Source organism: Syngnathus typhle, linkage group LG11, assembly GCF_033458585.1.
Source record: "Syngnathus typhle isolate RoL2023-S1 ecotype Sweden linkage group LG11, RoL_Styp_1.0, whole genome shotgun sequence".
In the NCBI taxonomy this organism is placed as follows: domain Eukaryota; kingdom Metazoa; phylum Chordata; class Actinopteri; order Syngnathiformes; family Syngnathidae; genus Syngnathus; species Syngnathus typhle.
In genome coordinates this window covers 10,016,369-10,036,945 of record NC_083748.1, presented here as the reverse complement: position 1 = coordinate 10,036,945, position 20,577 = coordinate 10,016,369, and the positions used below count along the sequence as shown (strand labels likewise).

General features: G+C 43.7%; 3 protein-coding genes and 1 non-coding gene across 6 annotated transcripts; all 4 read left to right on the top strand.

The window, feature by feature from the left end:
* The first annotated feature begins 813 nt into the window (after positions 1-813).
* Positions 814-10,685, top strand: sfmbt1 (Scm like with four mbt domains 1). Of its 3 annotated transcripts, none has more exons than XM_061290238.1 (21): positions 814-994; positions 3,205-3,266; positions 3,369-3,463; positions 4,203-4,446; positions 4,598-4,686; positions 4,889-5,141; positions 5,570-5,667; positions 5,751-5,852; positions 5,981-6,140; positions 6,285-6,367; positions 6,647-6,773; positions 6,964-7,077; positions 7,241-7,280; positions 7,358-7,425; positions 7,512-7,651; positions 7,797-7,906; positions 8,071-8,246; positions 8,466-8,647; positions 8,729-8,953; positions 9,024-9,152; positions 9,228-10,685. In XM_061290238.1, exons 2-21 carry the CDS (start codon positions 3,242-3,244, stop codon positions 9,366-9,368), a joined length of 2,601 nt encoding a protein of 866 aa, XP_061146222.1. In that variant the 5' UTR covers positions 814-994; positions 3,205-3,241; the 3' UTR covers positions 9,369-10,685. The 3 variants fall into 3 exon arrangements, with proteins under 3 accessions (XP_061146222.1, XP_061146220.1, XP_061146221.1); XM_061290236.1 differs by having other exon boundaries at positions 815-994; positions 7,238-7,280; XM_061290237.1 differs by lacking the exon at positions 814-994 and adding an exon at positions 1,189-1,291 and having other exon boundaries at positions 7,238-7,280.
* A 56-nt stretch (positions 10,686-10,741) lies between these two features.
* On the top strand, positions 10,742-15,808 carry stimate (STIM activating enhance). The gene is made up of 8 exons (XM_061291893.1): positions 10,742-11,534; positions 12,217-12,265; positions 12,408-12,503; positions 12,629-12,750; positions 13,121-13,233; positions 13,684-13,761; positions 13,853-13,996; positions 14,643-15,808. Exons 1-8 carry the CDS (start codon positions 11,354-11,356, stop codon positions 14,754-14,756), a joined length of 897 nt encoding a protein of 298 aa, XP_061147877.1. The 5' UTR covers positions 10,742-11,353; the 3' UTR covers positions 14,757-15,808.
* trnar-acg (transfer RNA arginine (anticodon ACG)) lies at positions 14,365-14,437 on the top strand. Its single transcript has one exon. It is a non-coding gene; the product is annotated as a tRNA-Arg (tRNA).
* Positions 15,809-16,739: 931 nt separating the features above from the next.
* glt8d1 (glycosyltransferase 8 domain containing 1) lies at positions 16,740-19,671 on the top strand. The gene is made up of 9 exons (XM_061292146.1): positions 16,740-17,155; positions 17,271-17,369; positions 17,559-17,769; positions 17,893-18,010; positions 18,102-18,186; positions 18,282-18,394; positions 18,468-18,634; positions 18,714-18,826; positions 18,985-19,671. Exons 1-9 carry the CDS (start codon positions 17,146-17,148, stop codon positions 19,164-19,166), a joined length of 1,098 nt encoding a protein of 365 aa, XP_061148130.1. The 5' UTR covers positions 16,740-17,145; the 3' UTR covers positions 19,167-19,671.
* Positions 19,672-20,577: the final 906 nt, after the last annotated feature.

Sequence of the window (20,577 nt, the reverse complement as noted above, 5' to 3'; positions counted from 1 at the left end):
TGCGTGGTCCAAGTGAACAACAACAACAAAAACGTTCCCGTAGTAAACATACACACATTAGAATAATATCATGTATATAGTGAACAAAGAAAGTCAATTTTGTGACGCAGAACGGGTGAACTTGGATTGTTGCATTGGCGGCGTCAGTGCACATTTTCAGCAGTTTCTCCTTCCCGCACGCCTGTTCTCTCCCCTCCTTCTCCCACCGCCGACTTGAAATCTTTGTGCAGCACAAGTGCAACATTTGCTATTTAAACGATCTTATCTTGGTTCGTTTCCAATCGATCGTCACGTGAAGCTTTTCTCTTGCGCAATATTTGTCGAGTTCGACAAAGAGTGTTGGAAATAAAAACTCGCGATCATGCGGTGACAGAAACGATTAAATTGCACGTTACGGATCGAAAAGCTTTTTCATGACATGTGCTTTTCTAGTTATCGAAAGTGGGTCGATTATATGGCTAATTTATTACATCTCAATCATCACCGGGATTCCACTGGGGATTAAACACACTCGATCATGATTGATAGGAATACTTCTCTAAGCATGTGAACTAAGACAAAGCCTTTATTTTTCTTTTCCCCTCTTGTTTTTTTCTGTCCCTTTTCTTTTTGTGCGTGTTCCAGATGTTGTCGTAGATTGCGGCTGTGGGATAATTTTATTGTGTGTGAAGATGGAAGTCGGCGTGATGTAGCCGGGCTGAGAGACACATCGGAGTGCGCATGCGCAGTAGCCGTTTGTGCCATATTGGAATGAGGTCGTGGACCAGAAGTGCGTCAAGCTCGCAAGGCGTCAACCGAGTAATACCGGAAGTCTATCACCAAATAATTTTTCTCTTCTTCGCTGCTCGGTTACGCACGTACTTAACTTTCATTTTGAAAGTCATAAACCAGAAAATATTATTTGACTCACGCTACCTTCACACAACTGCTAGCGAGCAGGCAGGCGGCGAGAGGATCGGCATCTAAAAAAGCGACTTGAAAAAACTACTTAACGGTAAGAGACGAATTCGGCGACCAAATATTCACTTACTCCGCACTGTTTGTTACATTTTGCTGTCAGTGTTTTGCACCGCGGTGAGGCACACGTCTTTTTTCCTGCCTCTCAAAAAGACGAGTCCGGCTCAGTGGTGTAAAGCGCCTCCTTATTGCTCGTCAGCCTGTGCTCGCTCTTATTGCTGGGAGCCTGTGACGTGCAGTAACTTGACTCGCTCTTTCCACGCGTTCACGGAGTCTACCCACACAAAAACACTCGCACATACATGCACGCGTTAAATCATCACTCGGAGGCGAGGTACGAGAACGTCCGTGAGTGGCCGGCCATGCGTTGTGCACTCATCAGTGGGAAAGTTACGCCGGCGCGAAAGGGGAACGGTGCACTCTCCTAAAGACACCTAAAAGGACATTTGCCCTTGAAGAGTTATACATCATTTATAATATGTCGCGCTACATACTCGACAAGTCCTAATGTCAAAGCTTTTAAAAAATGTCTCGGCGCTTGCAAATTGGTCGATGGATGTTCAGGTTCCGATGTTGACTTATTGCAACCGCTGTGTGGCCTCCAACTTCCCCTTTGTGCAACCTGACTGATCCGTGGGCTCAACATGGTGAAATGACGCTTTTAGTTAGTCATAATGGTATATTAAAATGTATATATATTTAATGTATCTCCCAAAAGTGAGTACAAACCTCACATTTTTGGAAGTGAAGTCATGACAAAATATCTTGGGCCAGCACTCATCAAATGACATTTTGCTTCAAGTAGTCTGTGTACAGCTTGTATAACAGTGAACATATAATATATAATTAATAATATAATTTATAACAGTAGTTAAAGGCTGGATGCAAACGTAATTACATCCTTTAACAATTATTTTAGTAATACGTTGTAATCTGTCGATTATAAATTTTGGCTCACCTGTTTTTAGAGTTTAATCCGGAAGATGAGCTGTGATTGATCTTACATAAGCCTACAAACACAATATTAATCAAAATGCCTTTTTTTAAACAATTGGTGTGCCATAGAATATGTTATTAAGATTTTTTATTTTTTTTTAATTCGACTTCACCTTTAAAAAGTCACGGTAAAAACATTGAACCGTGTTGATTCCGGTCTTCATAATGCAAGCGGCTGCAAATGAAAATGGTTCTGGTTCTGTTGATTGTGACAAGTTATTTAAGGAATGTGTGTGTGAATTGATTTATTGACGAGAGATGTTGAACAGGAGTTGAACATATTGTTGAGCAAAATACTTCATTGAATTAATTTATGCAAAAATTCAGTTTTTTATGCATGGAGACATAGTGCAAGTTAAATTATTTTTCAGACTGCTAAACTTCGGTTTCACACAAAATGGTGTTTTGGAAGCATCTTTGCTTCCATTATCGAAATCAGCATCAGTTGTTAGAATAGAGGCTGTCAACTTTACTTCTGTTCCGTTGCTCTTTTTTTCTACTCTTATGTTAGAGAGTGTGACCCCAGGGACAATGAAATCCTCTGCTGTGTATGTATGTGCTGGTGGGGGGGTAGAAAGACAGAGGGCGGGGTCGGGGGTGAAAGGCGGCGCAGATCTTGGCGGAGCACGAGGGTCACCGTGGCAGCGGGGTGGCTGAGAGGGGGCGGTGCGTGATGTGGGCCCCGGTTTTAATAGAGACGTCCCGCGTGACAAAGACGAGGCTGACAGGCCGCCTGAATGGAGCTGATGTGACAGACCGACGTCCCGTTTGCCGCCGCGGTCCCGCCCAGCGCTCCCCTCATTCACGCCGCAGCTCTTGTTGAATTAACTTGATTTCATGTGCGCGTCACAATGCTGCGGGTCACGTCGACGTGTCAACGCCTGATGCGTGTCCACATTAATGTCAAGCCTCTCTCGGTTTCAAATGCTCACTTCAAGGATTATCAGATCCTCCAAATTTTAATACAAAGTAGGTTTTGCTTAAAAAAAATAGAGGATTAGCTGCCTGCGTTGTGGTCGTCGACTACCGCGCAGTTCTACTTTTTGTTCTATTTTTATCTTCTCTTTTGCTTACAACCACTCAAAATGGAAAACGCGTTGGTGTTGCCAGTTGGGCAGTCACTTTAATGCAAATGTGATGATGTCCTACGTCATCTGAATCAGAAATCAGTGATTTTTTTCGAGTGGTTGTCGGTTTTGAATCTGACCTTATTCATTTAATGGATGTCAATCCTTTTCTATACTTTTTCAGAGTGCCTAATCTCGATTGAAGAGGACAACCCACCAGCATGAACCAGGAGTCACTGGAGTCTGGTAGGATTTAGAATCTGTCTCTTGTAAAGAGTAGAATGAAAAGGAAGATGATATTTTAGAAAGCAGGTTATAAAAGGAAACAAATGTGTGTTTTTGTTGCAGATGGCGACTGTGCACAGGATGTATCCGACTTCAGCTGGGATGATTATTTGGAGGAGACGGGTGCCGCATCTGTGCCTCATCACGCCTTTAAACATGTGAGCCCTCAATTCCTCTTGAACTTTTTTCAGAATATGCATCCATCCATCCATCCATTTTCTGTGCCACTTTGTCCCCACAGGGGTCGCGGTTTGACTTATTTGTTTTATTTCATTCTGTGTGTGGTTTGCTTTTTGTTTGAAAGGATGCACCAAAGCAAAATGCTATCAGTTGTGTTGGCATGGCGATATATTTTTACCTCTGTAGTCAAATCGGTTACTAAGAAACAACATCCATTCAACAAAGCAGTAGCACTATTCTGACGTGTCTTTTGCTAATAAGGCCCACCAATTTATTCATAGTGTAGAATTTATCCGGGACTCGTATTACCAGTGCAGCAAAGTACTTCGCAAGTAATGTTTACTTGCATTCTATTAAGCCGAAAAGGAATGTTTGGCTCCTTGAGTGTGCCTTCTGTTCACTTGTTTTCTTTTCATTATTTAGTCAAGTGGTCTTTTGGAACCTGTTTTAAATCAGCAAGAAAAATAACCCTTTATTGTGTCCTTGGGGGAAATCATTAACATGTTATATTTGTGTATTTGCTCACATGTGCTCCACAAATATACTTGACCTAAAGACGAACTGTGTTTGTGCCGTTAACAGTTTTAATGCTCATGACTTAAGCTAGCACCAAGCTAGCGACATCGGGTCCTTAACTGGCATTGAACTGGTCTTCCTCGTTCCAAGCCTTACAGGCCGGGCTACTGGAAATAACTAAAATGTGTCTGCAATTATCAGGTGGACCAGGGTCTGCAGACGGGTTTAACTCCAGGCATGAAGCTGGAGGTGTGCGTGCGCTCGGAGGCCGACGGTCCTTACTGGGTGGCCAGCATCATCACAACATGCGGCCAGCTGCTGCTGCTCCGCTACGAAGGATACCAAGAGAACCGCAGTGCTGACTTTTGGTGCGACACCATGACGGCTGACCTGCACCCGCTCGGCTGGAGCCGGCAGCATGGCAAGCTCATGAGAGCCCCTGACGGTGAGACTAAGTTGGACTTTTTTTTTTCTTTCTTAATTTAAAAGCTGATCGGATAAGAAATAAATATTATTTTTTTTCCATTTGGCAATCGAAAATCAAAAACCCAAAAAGTGGGCGCCTGGATTATGTTTTTGTGCATGATCCACCACAGGTGTGCGGGAGAGGCACCAGGACTGGGAGGCTTTACTTGAAAAGGTCCTGGCTGAGGAGTGCAGCGCGCCTGCCAACCTACTCGAATTGGTAAGACAAGGCAACCGCAGTCGCGTTACCAACTGAACTGAACGGAACTATTTTGTTTTTCCAGTGGCCTTGCTTCATGTCTGCTACTTAGTCATGCAGCACATTTTCTCCCAGTGTGAATTCCTCACCTTGTCTCTCTGTGTGGGCATTTGTGTGCGCACGCTCATGTCTCCTCCTTCAACCCCTTCCCCGCTCTCCTCAGCCTCAGCGCGGCCGAGACCCAATGGAACTGCTGAGCGCCGGCTGCTATGTGGAGCTTCAGGACAGCGTTGACCCAGGGCTGGCCTGGGCAGCTGAGGTCGAGGAGAACGTCGGAGGAAGGCTGAAACTGCGGCTCATCGGCACAGAGGGTCTCCCCGACACACCCGCCACCCTTTGGCTTTTCTACCTCCACCCACGCCTCCACCCACCCGGCTGGGCTCGAGAGCACGGCTGTGCCCTCAGGCCTCCTTCTGGTCAGTGTTTCCGTCGTAGTTCTGGCTTCACACTTTATAGTCATGGAAACAAAAGAATATGCTAATAAAGCTTAGCAAGGCTGCATACGGTGTGCGTATTATAGAGACGCTTCAAGAAACTGTTTTTTGTTTGGGTATTGAAGAGCGTCACACTTGTTAATAATTAAACTATCTATCTAACACTCTGCAGGCTATTTCCCAACTTTGATACTTGAGGTCTTATCAATGTTGCTCAAGGTCCCATCCATTTCAAACCCATACTTGAAGCTAAAAGTTTTTTCTTGACTAACCTTGTGATGTCTGTGGTGCATGTGCTTATTATAAATCAAAATAAATAATACTGACCGTTTCTTTAGCTTAGCTTTCAAAACAGAAACAATTGGTGAGCAGCTGTCTTTCTGGGGCTGATTTGTTTGACTTTGTTTTAGAACTTTTGGCGCTGCGAACAGAAGAAGAATGGGAGGAGGTGAGGCAGAGGATCACTGAACTTCCTCAAGATGAAGCTCTGACTGCAGAGCTAAATAAGGTGCTGACAGCATGGACATTTCATTGCACATTTACTTCCAGCAAGTTAGGATTAATCTCTTAAAGCATGTGTGGTTGTCTCAGGACCAGCCTGGCATTGCTGTTCATTGTTTCAAAGAAGGGATGAAATTAGAAGCCGTTGACCCTGTCGCACCAATCTCTATCAGACCGGCCACTGTCGCCAAGGTAACAGACTTGACGGTCAAAACAGGTCTCATTTCTAATGTTTGCGCTTAATAGCTCTTTGTTGACCTTGAGTTTGACCTTAGCTAAAATGGGTTCAACTGATTTTTTTCCAACATGTTTGTCTGTAGGTGTTCAATGAGCATTACTTCCTGGTGACAATGGATGACCTTTGTGGTATTGAGGAGTCGGAAGGCTCCGGGCGATCTTTCCTGTGCCACCGAGACAGTCCAGCCATCTTTCCCGCTCAATGGAGTCTTAAAAATGGACTCCCTCTCATCCCGCCACCAGGTTTGTTTTGTCACACGTTGTCCTTCATCATCACATGAAATGATTCATACTGCCATTTCTTTTCCAGAAATGAAATTTCCCTCTAACACACATCGTTCCCTCATCCATCAATATTCCTTCTTGTTGACTTTGTGTCGCGTATAGGCTACCAGGGTCCAGACTTTGACTGGGCTGATTACCTCAAACAGTGTGAGGCCGAAGCAGCTCCCCAGCACTGCTTCCCCACCGTAAGAGAAAATTACTTTTAACATCTGCCGGCAACGTGCCAGCGATAATTAAATGTGGAGCTGATGGCCAGGCAGCCCGCGATTGTCACGCTGCTGTTATGTGAAGACTGAATGAGATGTGACCTTGCAAGCAGAAAACACATTGCTTCAAGACCATTTGAAACTTCCCTTCAGACAGCATATTGTGAATCCAACATTCTTTTGATGGAAAATACGTGCCAGTTACGTATTTTCCTGAAATATTTGCGTGCGTGTGTGTGTTTTTCAACACAAATCAAGGAGACGTGTGAACACAGCTTTAAAGAGTCCATGAAACTGGAGGCTGTCAACCCGCTGTCACCAGAGAACATTCACGTGGCAACAGTCACCAGGGTGAAAGGGCAATACATTTGGCTCAGCCTGGAAGGTGAGTGAGGACTGAAAGAAAGACCTCAGCGTGGTTTTATTGGTCTGCGTGAACACAAGCTTTGTTGCGCAACCTTACATGATTACGCTCTAATCTGAGCCTTGTCACTCTGACCTCTCGTGGATTGTAACATACTATTACAATTTATTACGAGAAACCAGGAAAGTCTACAATTTTCTTTTTTTTGCAGGTCTAAAACATCCCATGCCTGAGTTGACAGTTCATGTGGATTCTCTGGACATTTTCCCCGTCAGCTGGTGCGAGACAAACGGCTATCCACTCGTCTACCCCATCAAGCCTGCGGGTAAGCAAGCAAACCAACGTACAGCTAAGCTTGAACAGTTATTTTCTGCAAAATCGGACAGCACCTTCAACTGGGACAGTAGAGAGTAAAGCATGCAATGTTTGGGACGCAATGATGTTTTTCAAATATTACAACGACAAACCTTTTGCTTGTCTTTCAGTAGAAAATGAGAGGAAGATTGCTGTGGTACAGCCTGAGAAACAGTAAGTTTAATAAAAAAAAAAAAAATAATCCAACTGAATCAGCGTTCTTGTTTGACTCATTTTGCATCACTTTGCAGCAGAGCGCCGCCAAAGTTGTCCTCGCCCGACACTGCTAAGCAGCAGATGGCAAACCAGCCAGAGGCTGGTTAGTGAAATCGGACATTGACATCGCTCAAAATGTGCTGCCTGCACTAATCATTTTCATGTTGTGTTTTTTAAATCACATTGTAGGACAAGGAAATGGCAAATACTGCTGCCCCAAGATCTACTTTAACCATCGCTGCTTCTCCGGGCCGTACCTTAACAAGGGACGCATAGCTGAGCTGCCCCAGTTCATCGGCCCTGGAAATTGTGTCCTTGTCATCAAAGAGGTGATTTCCGTTTTTTTTTCCCCCATCATTCAGTTGTTTTGAGATCGTTTTATGTTTATCTAAAATAAAAAGAATGCCAAGAAGATTCATAATCTGTATTCAAAATATCTCATGTTGAATCCGTTAAATTTGAAACGTTGTATAGGTTTTGACTCTTCTAATCAACTCTGCGTACAAGCCGAGCCGCGTGCTGAGGGAGTTGCAGCTGGATCAGGAGAGTCGCTGGCAAGGCAACGGGGAGACTCTCAAAGCCAAGTGAGAGGAAACACCATTTCATTATCAGCTCCTCTCGCTCCTTTCGAACAACTAGTGGGAATAGCATGAGTGTTCTCAGCTGGGCTGGCGCAACTCACATGCTAGGTTCCAAATGTACTATAAGAACAAGTGGAAGTAAACACGCGCTTCTTTTTGTGTTTCAGATATAAGGGAAAGAGCTACAGAGCCACCGTGGAAATTGTCCGCACAGCAGATCGTGTGGCAGACTTCTGCAGGAAGACCTGCATCAAGTTAGAGTGCTGCCCCAACCTCTTTGGACCTCGCATGGTTCTGGAGCACTGCTCAGAGAATTGCTCTGTCCTCACCAAGACCAAATACAGTAAGTGGAGTTGATCAGTCATTCTGTAATAGTGCTTGATTGTGTTCAACCTTCAAGATTCCACTGTCACTATTTTTGCATAAGAGCTAATCTTCTGATTACATTCATGTCATCTACGTTTGTTTTGCACATTCATTGAAATTCACAGCGGCGCCCAAATTGAAATGATGATGATTAAAAGTCAAGCCAGCTTGCAGAAATGTTTTGTTGTTTTGCCAGCGGCGTATTACTACGGGAGGAAGAAGAGCAAACGGGTGGGCCGCCCGCCAGGAGGACACACAAACCTCGAGGCTGGAGTGAAAAGAAGAGGAAGGCGGAGGAAGAGAAGGAAGCAGCTCTTTGTCCATAAAAAAAGACGCTCGTCAACGTCTGTCGATAACACCCCCGCTGGCTCTCCGCAGGTAACCCGCACACTGGTACTGTCCTACTACTCCAAAAATCAAATAAAAGTCAACATTGAGCTTCATGTCTGCGGCTGACAGGGCAGCGGTGACGAAGAAGATCTTGATGAAGACGACTCCCTCAGCGAAGACTCCGGCTCAGAACCGCAAGACGATTTTCAAGATGATTCCGAACAATCGGCAGAAAAGTCTCAGCCTCCTACGCCGTCTCCGTCCCCACCCGCAACACCCAGGCCCACGCGGCGGAGGCGAAAACCCCGCTCGCCCTCTTTTTCCGACGATGAGAACCACCCTCCGTCACCAAAGGTAGTCTCTAAATGTTTACATTTGGATTGGACACCGCTACCACGTGTCTTGGCTTGATCTTATTTTGCAGACGTCAAAGACAGAACCGCCGCAAAAGTTGTGTTTGGACACCAGCCCCCTGGAGTGGAGTGTGACCGATGTGGTTCGTTTCATCCGGACGACTGACTGCGCACCTCTCGCTCGCATTTTCATGGATCAAGTAAGAGATACAGACAGAGACATGCAGGTTCTCCTCAGGGTAACTCCAATGTGTTTTACTAACGTGTGCTCGTAGGAGATCGACGGACAAGCTCTTCTGCTGCTGAACTTGCCAACGGTGCAGGAGTGTATGGACCTGAAGCTGGGACCGGCCATCAAGTTGTGCCACCACATTGAGCGAGTCAAACTGGCGTTTTATCAACAGTTTGCCACGTAGCTGAAGAACGATATACAAAGCAGGGACTATTTATTCATGCAATACAGTCATGTCCCATGTTGACTGTGCTTACACTGGATATCTTCTTGACACCCACAAATGACCATGTGGTGTTGAACATCAGAAGAGAACTGTAAAGAGCCGCATCCACGCTGAGATTTCTGGGTGTTTAAAAACAAAACGAGAAAAAGAGCTGCAAATAGTAAAAAATAAATAAAAAATACACACTGCAAGGTCTCTTCAGGTAAAGACTGGATGAGTTCAAATGTGTTTTTGAGGACAAGGTGATTTTTGAGGCTGTGAAACTTTTTCATTTTAGGTTTCAGGAAAGGCTTTTTAATTTATGTGTCTTCTAAGTGCTCCAAATTCCCCATCCCTCTTTTTAAAAATGGTGTTGTCATGCAAATATTTCTTCACATATGCTTGTAAATATTTGATATTGATATTGTAATCTAATCTCGTAGGCGCTCATTCACCAGTCCTGTTCAAGTGTAAAGAGAGTTTTTAAGCGCTTAAAAAGACAAATCTGCTTACACAAGAAAATTCCAAGTCGCACCGCAAAAGTCTGGCCCTTTGACACTTAAATTGCATTTTGTCACAGTGATGAAACACAATGTAACATAATGAGCCTTCAAGCCAACAACAAAACAGTTTGCATAAGGATTTGATCTCAGTGAGAAAAAAAGTAATTGTTGTATTATGAATAATGGAACTAATGCAGGCACAAGTGAAAGTATGCACAGTATAGCAATACTGATGGGACTGCATGGTTGTACATAGTGTACACAAATATCTTTAGTGCAACAGGGTAATTCAACGAAAAATAATTGAGATAAATACTCCTACGGAATAAGCAATGTGAAGATGCTCTTAATGTTCACTATATTTGCACAGAATAGTTCAAACTTTCAATTAAACCTAGTTTATTTGGAGCAGTATTTATGGTGATCATTTGAGCCAGTTTACATAATTTATTTTTGAATCAACCCAATGCGAGCAGAAAATAAACCAACAATTATAAAGCCACGGGGTGCTTTGTGAAAAAAAGAAATCCTTCATTTAACTTGTCCTTGTAGCGTTATTAACTGTAATGAAATTGTTTGTGTTTTTGAAACTAAAAAAAAGGTTCTGTAGTTTCATTCGTTAATTGTTACAATCAGTACCATGAAATGTTTGCTTTATTAATTTCCTGTTTTGAAACTTAATTATTTAAAGAAAACTGCAATAAAAACCTCCTCCGTCTCCTGCCCAATGACGGCAGAAGATGAATGGATAGATGGATGAATGGATGCAATAAAAACCGCCCAGCTCATTTCATACGGCTTTACCGCACTTCATTTCCCAGAGTACATTTCGCGTTCGCGTGTGTCACGTGACTCCTCCCTCTGTCAACTTGAGTGGGCACTGCAAGCCGTGTAGGGAAGCCGTGGGATGCAAGCGAGTCATGACCTGCAATTTTTCATCTCGGTCACCTTTTTAAAAGACACGGGACGAGCGCCTTTATCGGCGGAGTGCGTGCACAAATACTTTCGACGTCTTCAGCAAAGAACGGGGTTTGTCGTTTCAGCATAGCACCATTAATTAGTTAGCCTGGAAGCTAAGCTAGTAAAGTAGCATCACTTGGTTCGTCTGCGTTTTATTTTTTTAATTGCTAAATTCTACGTATACACTGCGCTTTTGATGAATGGGCTTCTTATCAAATCATTCCACGTGGTGGACTTATTGACTCGAAACAGCAGATGTTAGTCATACATTTTTAAGTTCCTATTAATGCCCCGGATCGACGTCCCATTAGGTTTACTTCATGCATGTTTGAAACATAAGGATGAGAGGTCCTCATCCCTCCCACAAAGCTGTGCTTCTTCCTCTCTGACCAACATCTGCCGCAGCCGGAGGACAGAGCTGTCCACGGCCTGTGAGCAAGGAGAAACCGTCCGTGGTGCCCCCCACTCCCCCCAACGTGTCCGGTCCTTATTTTTCGAACCATGGCTGATAGTGGGCTGCACACACAGTCTAAGCAAGGGGACGTTGTGTCCCTCAGCAACACGTCCTCGGGCCCGACCTCTGCTACTGAGACCAGAGGTTGTGAGAATGGCGCCCTAATGGACTCGTTTGGAATCTTCCTTCAAGGTCTCCTCGCTGTGATGGCTTTCAGCATTCTTATGTGTGAGTATGGCTGCACACACCTTTACTTCAAACTGTCCAGAAGCATCACTCACGTGTGCCACCTGAGATGTTCCATGATAACCTTTAACCCCAAATTGCCCTCTAGAATATATCGGAGCTTTCAAAGTGAGACTGTTGAACAGTGCTGTGGTTCCATTGGGTCAGTGTCTGGCACGGCACTGACAGCTGTGTGACTTAATGTGTGTGCCGTCACAGTGCAGCCTCTTATAAAGACAACACAGAGGAATGTTTTGGTGGGAATTTGTTTCCCAAGTGGCAGTGTGAGCAGACTGTTTCGTGTGTGTGAGTGTGCACTTAGATCCACTCATCATGACCAGGGAGTGTGCTGGGTGTGTTCACACTTCTTGCACAACGTCACAACTTGCAGTATAACCTCCTAAACTCAAAAACACTTGAGAGCTGTTTATTTTCTTTTTTCTTTTCAACAAAACAGGGCATAATTGTGAAGAGCAGATACACACACTCACATTTGCGCCATTGTGGGAGTGAGCACGGCCACTTGTTTTTCCCCCCTTCATATTAAGCCCAGATGAGAAGCACGGTCTATAAGGTCTATAATTTGTCAGTCACACTCGTGGCCCTAATGAGGATTGTATGAACGGATGGATGTTTGATCGATTGCATCATGGCACTAGCGACATCCTGTCTTATTTGTGCGCAGTGAAACGCTTCCGGGAGCCCAAACATGAAAGGAGACCCTGGAGAATCTGGTGAGTTGTTGACTAGAACGATGCCTCAGCCATTTTTGAATCAGGCCACAGTGTGTTATTATGATTCCCACTCAAGTTCTCAGTAGAACATTCCCCGATACAGTGCGCCCACACCAAGACGTGTAATGTTTGTTCCTTGCAGGTTCCTGGATACTTCCAAACAGGCCATTGGGATGCTCTTCATCCACTTTGCTAATGTCTACCTTTCAGACCTTACTGAGGAGGATCCCTGCTCGCTGTGAGACATCCCCCCCCTTTTTAAAAAAATAAATAAATAAATTGTATCGTAGGACATTATGTACATTAAGTGGACCTCAAACATCCCAGCTTGAAGGTACAGTGGAACTCTTTCTAATCTCCTAGATACCTCATTAACTTCCTATTGGATGCCTCACTGGGCATGTTGTTCATCTATGCCGGCGTAAGAGCCATCAGTGCAGTTGTCGAGTGGAGGCAGTGGGAGTCTCTCCGCTTTGGAGAATACGGTGAGGTTTGTGTATGTGTGTGTAGGTGTGTGTGTGTGTCAGACATTGCAATCTTTTAATGCCACTAATGTCCAAAGGAGGGCAGCAATGAGCACAACAATGCTTGTCGGTTCTTCAATGTTGAACATGATAGACGTCTGAAATACTCATTTGCAATTCGTCCAATCAATAAACTTGAAATTTGAGCTGACTTCTCCAAAATATTCTCTGGGTCATGAATGGATGTGTCACTAATGCCAATGACAAGATTGATAGCAAATCTATTTCTGCATTTTCTGTCTGTGCCGTTCAACCTATGTGAGCAGAAAGTGCTTTTGCATGTTTTTCTTAATGCCAAATTATTATTTTTTTGGTTCCGTTTGGTGTTTAGGAGAGCCTATCCAGTGCACAGCGTGGTTGGGCCAGTGTATTCTCTACATCCTCATCATGATGTTTGAGAAAGTCCTTATCATGCTCGTCCTTCTCATTCCACAATGGAAGAAGGTCAGTATTTGCTGTACTAAGTCACTCTGAAGATAATGTCAGACTCATGTCAGTCGTCATACACACACACACACACGCACGCACGCACACACACGTCTCCCATTTTTGGTGCCCCTGGACTGAAGTTATGTTGTCATGCCTCTGTAGGTGTGTATTTGCAGAATTATGCAACCACTGACCTGGTTTTCTTGAAAAGGGAAGGGGGGTAGCACAGGTCCAAATAAGAATCCATTTCATTTTGGGACCACCAGACCTTTACATTTCTCTTTACCTTTTCTTGAGATGTGTCTTTTTCCGGAGCTGGGCAGCAATCTGTCTCACACAAAAGCACCTCAGTCATGTTCTCGTCCCACTTGGGTAGTTGACTGTTTCCTGGGTCACGTAGCATCGTTTTGCTAATGCTTACTGTGTGTTTGCTATACAAGTGTAAGCGCAAAATGTGCGTTGCAGCTGGCGCTCCTCAACCCCATCGAGAATCCAGACTTGGAGCTGGCCATCGTCATGCTCATCGTTCCGTTCTTCGTGAATGTAAGTGCGGCTCCTTCCTAAATGTCTTGGCATGCTTATTATCAGCTCCTCACTCGTCATCCGTTTGTTGAAGTACATTTTTGTGTTTCAGGCCCTCATGTTTTGGGTGGTGGACAATTTTCTCATGAAGAAGCATAGGACCAAAGCAAAGGTGGAAGAGAGAGAGGAGGACTCGCGGGGGAATGGCAAAGTGCGCTACAGACGAGCTCTGTCCCACGATGACTCGGAGTCCGAGGTTAGTGTCCGTCCGGTACGATCGGGGGCGCTTCTCTCTGCAGCACGCACCGACTGGATGCTTCAGCAAGATTTGTTTTCACAACTTCTGCTTTTACATAAATACAAATGTGCACTCAGCTGTGGGGAGAGGGAGTTTGAAGCAGCAATCACCAGCGGGCAAAATGAGACCTTTCACTACTTAGGAATATAACAAACATGTCTCTGACGAGCCTCGAGCTGTGTGTTTGGTGAGCAAAACCACATGAATGCTCAAAGAAGTGCGCACAAAGGCCCCCCCTCGCAGTGTGACTCACTCACTGCCTGTTTGCAGCGGTGGGGGAGGGGCCAACCTCCATAATATGCACGGTGGAGCACAAGGGAAGCACAGGGCCAGTGGCGCAATGGATAACGCGTCTGACTACGGATCAGAAGATTCTAGGTTCGACTCCTGGCTGGCTCGACTTTTTCATTGCTTTCTTTAAACCTTCCATTTTACAAATACCAAAGTCACGAACACCCAACATAGTACTTGGCTGAATTTACACGACGGATCCAATGGTGCAATTCTATCTTTCTATCCAATAGTGATGTGCTGTCCATTCACAGAAGCCCGCCCAACAAGTCCACCCTTAATTCCCCTTTCATTCTCTCTCTTTTTTTTTAAGATCCTTTTCTCAGCAGACGACGAAATGGACGAGTCAGATGAGGACGACGTTCGACGCCTCACGGGTCTGAAGACAGTTAAGAAGAAGAAGCTGCGCATGGGGATTCCTGTTTGACCGAACGCCTTCATGAAAGCGCGGCCGGCTACGTAGCTTCCGCCACAGACTCATCAGCAACCTCCTCAAAGACCCTCTCAGACATCGGAAGCCCCTTTAAAGGCAGTAGCCTAAATGACCCCTGCAGGTTAAACACGCTTGGACGGACATACCTGAGTGAGTTTGGCGTGAGTATAATAGGAAACACAATGGTTACGCTTACTGCAGTGCAACCACCATGCAAATGCTTTCTAACTTGTTGTTGCGTACTCTTGAAACATATTCCTTTTGTGTTCTCATGTTGACGTACCGCCATGGACGTGCACATGCTCTGCTCATACGGTAGAGGTATGTAGCAGAATTAAGTAAAAAAAATCTGAAAGTCAAGTCACTGCAGAAGTCCTTAAATATCTACCCTACTGGTCAAGTGTGTCTTATTCCCTGACGAATAGTTTTGTGTTTAAATGTCCTGTATTATTTTTTTATACAGGTTTTATTTGTGGGCCAAAAGATCAACTATGCTTTGCTACAGAAGTGTTCTTTACCCCTCTTGCACAACCGATCACATTGTTTCTCTTTTCTTTGCTGTTTTTTTTTTTTGGGGCACAGCATGTGCCTGAGTGACATTACCAGCAGATGTTTTGTTAATTTAGTGTTTTTTATTAGAGTTTCAAATGTTTAGGCATGACGGGGCTAATCAGGAGTGCTCTGATTTGAAGAATGTGACATGCATAGACCTCAATACTGTTAAGTGACTGTGGACCAAACAGTTGGGAGAAAGGGTGCCTGTAGCAAATATTTGCCCGTGTGTGCGCAAGTGTTTGCCGTAGATGTGAGTGATGCAGCCCTTTAACGTAAACGGAGCGAGAGGTTTACTGTGATGGCGATGATGCAGCAGCACCGCTGTGGAGGGTTTCATGGTAGCATGAAAAAAAGAGCTTTTATTTAAAAGGAGGCAAATCTTTGCTGCATTTATCTCAACAAGGTGATGCTTTCTGTTTCACAAGAAGGGACAGAACGGTAGTGATATATCATTAGAAAAGATTTTTCAATAAAGAATGTGATGAACTGTGGTGTGGTTGTGCTGATTTTAGTTTTTCCTCATGGTACCTGAGTATTGGATTAGCACCCTACAATGTTAATACTGTACATTTTAGATTAGATTTGTTTTCATTAATTTATTTATTGGTAGAATTAGACATGTTTGAGTTCTGATCTCATTACAATAGACTCCAAAATATATGTAGTGGGAAATCTGGCCCAGTCTGGCAAAATAAAGCACTTTATCTCAGCCATATTGAGAGTCTTAAGAGATGGTGAGGGAAGAGCGGCTTTAGTTTGCTCTGTAAGATAAAATATAATTGCATGAAGGGATGCGCCGTTATGCAAAAACTGGAAGATTATGGGTAATCTTTATTTTATAACATTTATAGTGGTTTTTAAATAACGTGTATGCATATATACCCCTAAATATTGCAATCCAATATATCTACTGCAATTTCACATTCGATTGCTGGTTTGAAATTTACTTTCATTATTATTATTTTATTTTAATAAACATTTATGTTCAAACATGTCTGGTGGTGGTCATTCACCAATTAAAACATAATAGACATTTGGTTAACTGCTTTATATGACAATATGTATGTGTTTTACGTTATGAGCTGGTGTCCCCCCCAAATAACAAATGTCAGCATAACAGATTTTTTTTCAACCTTTTATTCAAACACAAACATATTGGTATAATTATACCATCAACTACAATCCAACAAATACAAAATTAAAACATCAATGTCGGCATAACGTGTGTCGGCTGGCATAGCGGCAACCCTGTCTGTCACTCACTCGTGAATCTTTGTGAACAAACCTGAAAATGGGGGTGTACCTAATAGAGTGTTCGAATGACGTCACAGATCAAACAGCCAATCACCTTTTGTCTCCCGGGCGAGATTCCTCTCGCGAGATACTCGTTTATCGCGACGGTTTGGGCGCGCCCATTGTCCGCGGCGGGCCACCTTAACACTATTACAATTAATAAATGGATGATATAAACAATACGTATAACACACAGTGATTCAAATTGACCTTATTTTACTTGTATTTATTTTGAAATTTTACCCAACAATCTAGCTTGTTTTTATTTCTAATCAGGCACGCCGTGGGCGACTATTTCGTACCTGCGACAGCAGATGGTGTTGCGTTGGCAGTTCTCATGCAACTGTTTTTACTACACAATAAATGTTTTGGGATTTTAAGGTTAACATACACACGGACGGTTAAATGTGCTCAAGATTGAGAATGGTTTCATTTTCTCACATCGTGGAAGTGCTTTAGCCTACCAAACAAGTACTTGGCGTCTTTATTTCCACAAGAATATTGAGCATAATTTGACGGAGTAACGGAAGAGGCGATGAGGAAAGGTTTGTGCAGTCGTGTATAAATACACGTTTGTTTTTGAACATCTGCCATTCGTTCCCTAATTTTAAAATAATCGCTCCGGATTTTTAAACATGTGTGCTCTTGATTGTTTTCCAGTTAACGTGGTCATCCTCGTGCTGCTTGCTGTGGCTTTCCTGATCATAATTCAGCGAAATCTCTTGAGCCTCAGTGACTTTTTACATAAAGAAATAACACGTAGGTGTTTTTCCTTCCATTAGCATTTCTTGCTCAATGTTCTACTACCCTTTTTGTCCTCAAAATAAGAGTTGATTTTATTGCCACTTGTTTTCCACTACTACTATTTTTGTATGTCAAACAGCAGTAGAGATAATGTTGCAGTCATTTTAACATTCAATGATCTATCCTATATGTGGTGTTCTCCAGATACTGGAGCCATCCTTCCCTTTGAGGCCGAATTGTCTCCTGACCTTCGAGTGGATTTGGAGAGAGAAGGGGATGAGATCCCTGTAGTCATGACTGCTCCTGAGGAGAGACTTGGTGCTGCTGTGGCCGCCATGCACAGCATCTACCAGAACACTAAAGCCAATGTTGTCTTCACCATTGTTACCGTGAACGACACAGCCGATCACCTCATGTAAGACTCCATTGTGGCTATGGAGATGTCTAGTATCATTGTGCTTATCTTACGCATTAAACCAATGCAGACAGAAAAACTCGTAGGTTTGAATTATTATTGTCAAACTTTGTTGATTTACAGGACGTGGTTGAGTGCGCCAAGGCTAAAAAGCATTAAATACAAACTGGTTCTCTTCAATTCTGAGCTGCTGGTTGGCAAGATAGCAAAAAAAACTCAGACTCTGGAGGCTACAAAACCAGTGAGGGAACTTTTTGTTCATTTAGAGTACTGAGCATATTGACCTAAAGTTTATTCCTTGCAAGTCTTGCTCATCTGGTCTATTTTTCCAGCTGACATTTGCCAGATATTATCTGCCTTTATACCTGCCTGAGGTGGAGAAAGCCATTTATCTGGATGATGATATTATTGTGCAAGGTAAAAAAAAAACTCCACGCCAACATACACCATTTTAATCTAAGCCTGATTGTGTTTACTGAAAAAAAAAGAGTTGATTTTCCTTTTTTGCTCAGGGGATATTAAAGAGCTTTATGACACAAGTTTAAAACCTGGACATGCAGCGGCCTTCTCCGATGACTGCGATTCAGCATCCGCTAAGGGCATTATTCGGGGGGCTGGAACTCAGGTAAAAAGTACTGGCCTTTTCCCTTCCATACCAACACGTTACATATATATATATATTTGCTTTCTTTCAATAGAATAACTACATGGGGTTCCTGGATTTTAAAAAGGAGGCTATTAAACAACTGGGCATGAGAGCCAACACATGCTCATTCAACCCGGGAGTCATCGTTGCCAACCTGACTGAGTGGAAGAACTTGAACATCACTAGTCAGCTGGAGCACTGGATGCAGCTCAACACGCAGTCAGTCATTCGCGCTGCACAAATGTGACCGTCTTGTTTCTGTGCATTGAACGTACCTGCATCACTTTTCTTCCCCCAGGGACGATCTGTACAGCGAGACGTTAGCCGAGAGCGTCACCACGCCCCCGCTTCTCATAGTTTTTTACAAGCGTCACTCTGCGCTTGACCCCATGTGGCATGTTAGGCACCTTGGTAAGTGGCTACAGTGAAGCGCATATCTATTCATACCCTGGAGACATTTTGATTACTTGTTTTAGCTGGAAATTATGAAAATGTGGCAAGATACTTTTTATAAAAATAATAATGCATATCATTGATACAGTATATTCTAACTGTGACTTTTCTTGAAGGTACTACCGGTGCTGGAAACCGCTATTCGCCGCAGTTTGTCAAAGCAGCTAAACTCCTTCACTGGAATGGACACTATAAGCCATGGGGCAGGATGTCCGCCTTCACTGACGTATGGGACAGGTGGTTCATTCCAGACCCCTTGGAAAAGTTTCATCCTGTACGAAGACACACAGCGGACTAATAAAACTGAAAATGTGTGAAATGCAGCTATCTGAGCATGTCAAGTCAGCCCAGCCAGCAGGAACATGCCTCTCAGAACCATCCATGAGAAAACCTTCCACTCAATTCTCAATGTACCACTGAGTTTTATTTTAGTCATTTTACTGAACAGTATTTGGGGAATACTTTTAAAATCACACCTGCTTTAGTTCAGATGAACATATGGACGTCCTAAACTTAGCTTATTGAAATCCTGGTGGCCATTTGAAAAATGACACACCAACTGTGTTGTCATACTTGCCTCGTTGTCAATGACAAATCCAGCATTGTGCCAAGTTTGATAGACTTTAAAGTCAGAAATGCTGTTACCTCATTTCAATACTTCCTGTGGAAAATGTATTGTCACTCTATCTCAGTGCTTCTCAAATAGTGGTCTTCAGATGCCACGCTGTCGCCATCTCCTGGTCAGCTAGTGAAATGCTTTTGCTGTTTTTTTTCCCTCTCAATTAAAACAAATCAATCAGCCAGTTGGTTTTCTTTATTTAATCTCTGATATCAGACAAAACCAAATTGTGAATCAGTCACCCCTTGGGGGGCGCGGTGCTATTCCTGGGGGTGCGCGTGTGACCCTGGGGAACAGGCTTTTTTTTTGGCAGTACTAGAATAAAGTGTAATTGGGCGTTTACTACAGCAGGGGGCAGTGGCGCTCTCATTGTTACTTCTGTCACATTTGCGACAGTGCAACATTTTACGACTTACAAGACAAGTTAGGATAGTCACGGTGGGGAGGGGGGGCGCGAATAGTTTTCTTCTTGCTAGGGGGGGGCGTAACAGAAAATAATTGAGAAGCACTGGTTTAAATAAAGGTTAACCTAAAAAAAAAAAAAAAAAAAAAAGTGAACCCTGAACTTTGAACCCGCGTTGACCCCGCGGTGACCCCGTGGTGACCCCATGAACCCGCGTTGACCCCGCAGTGACCCCGTGGTGACCCCTGGGTGACCTTTGAACCCTGAACTTTCAACTCTAGTTAAAAATCGAAAATGTGCACATGACCCCCGTGAACTTTGAACCGACCTTTGACCCCTGGGTGAACTTTGAACCGTAAACTTTGACCTTTGACCCCTAGCTAATTACGTTTTGTTTTTTTTTTAAACCGGCATAGCAGAACGATCCATGGTCTTCAGATGCCGCGCTGTCGCCATCTCCTGGTCAGTTAGTGAAATGCTTTTGCTGATGTTTTTTTTTCTCTCAATTAAAACAAATCAATTAGCCAGTTGGTTTTCTTTATTTAATATCTATTATCAGACAAAACCAAATTGTGAATCAGTCACCTAGGCTATAGCAGAACAAACAATCCATGGTCTTCAGATGCCACGCTGTCGCCAGCTCCTGGTCAGCTAGTGAAATGCTTTTGCTGTTTTTTTTCCCTCTCA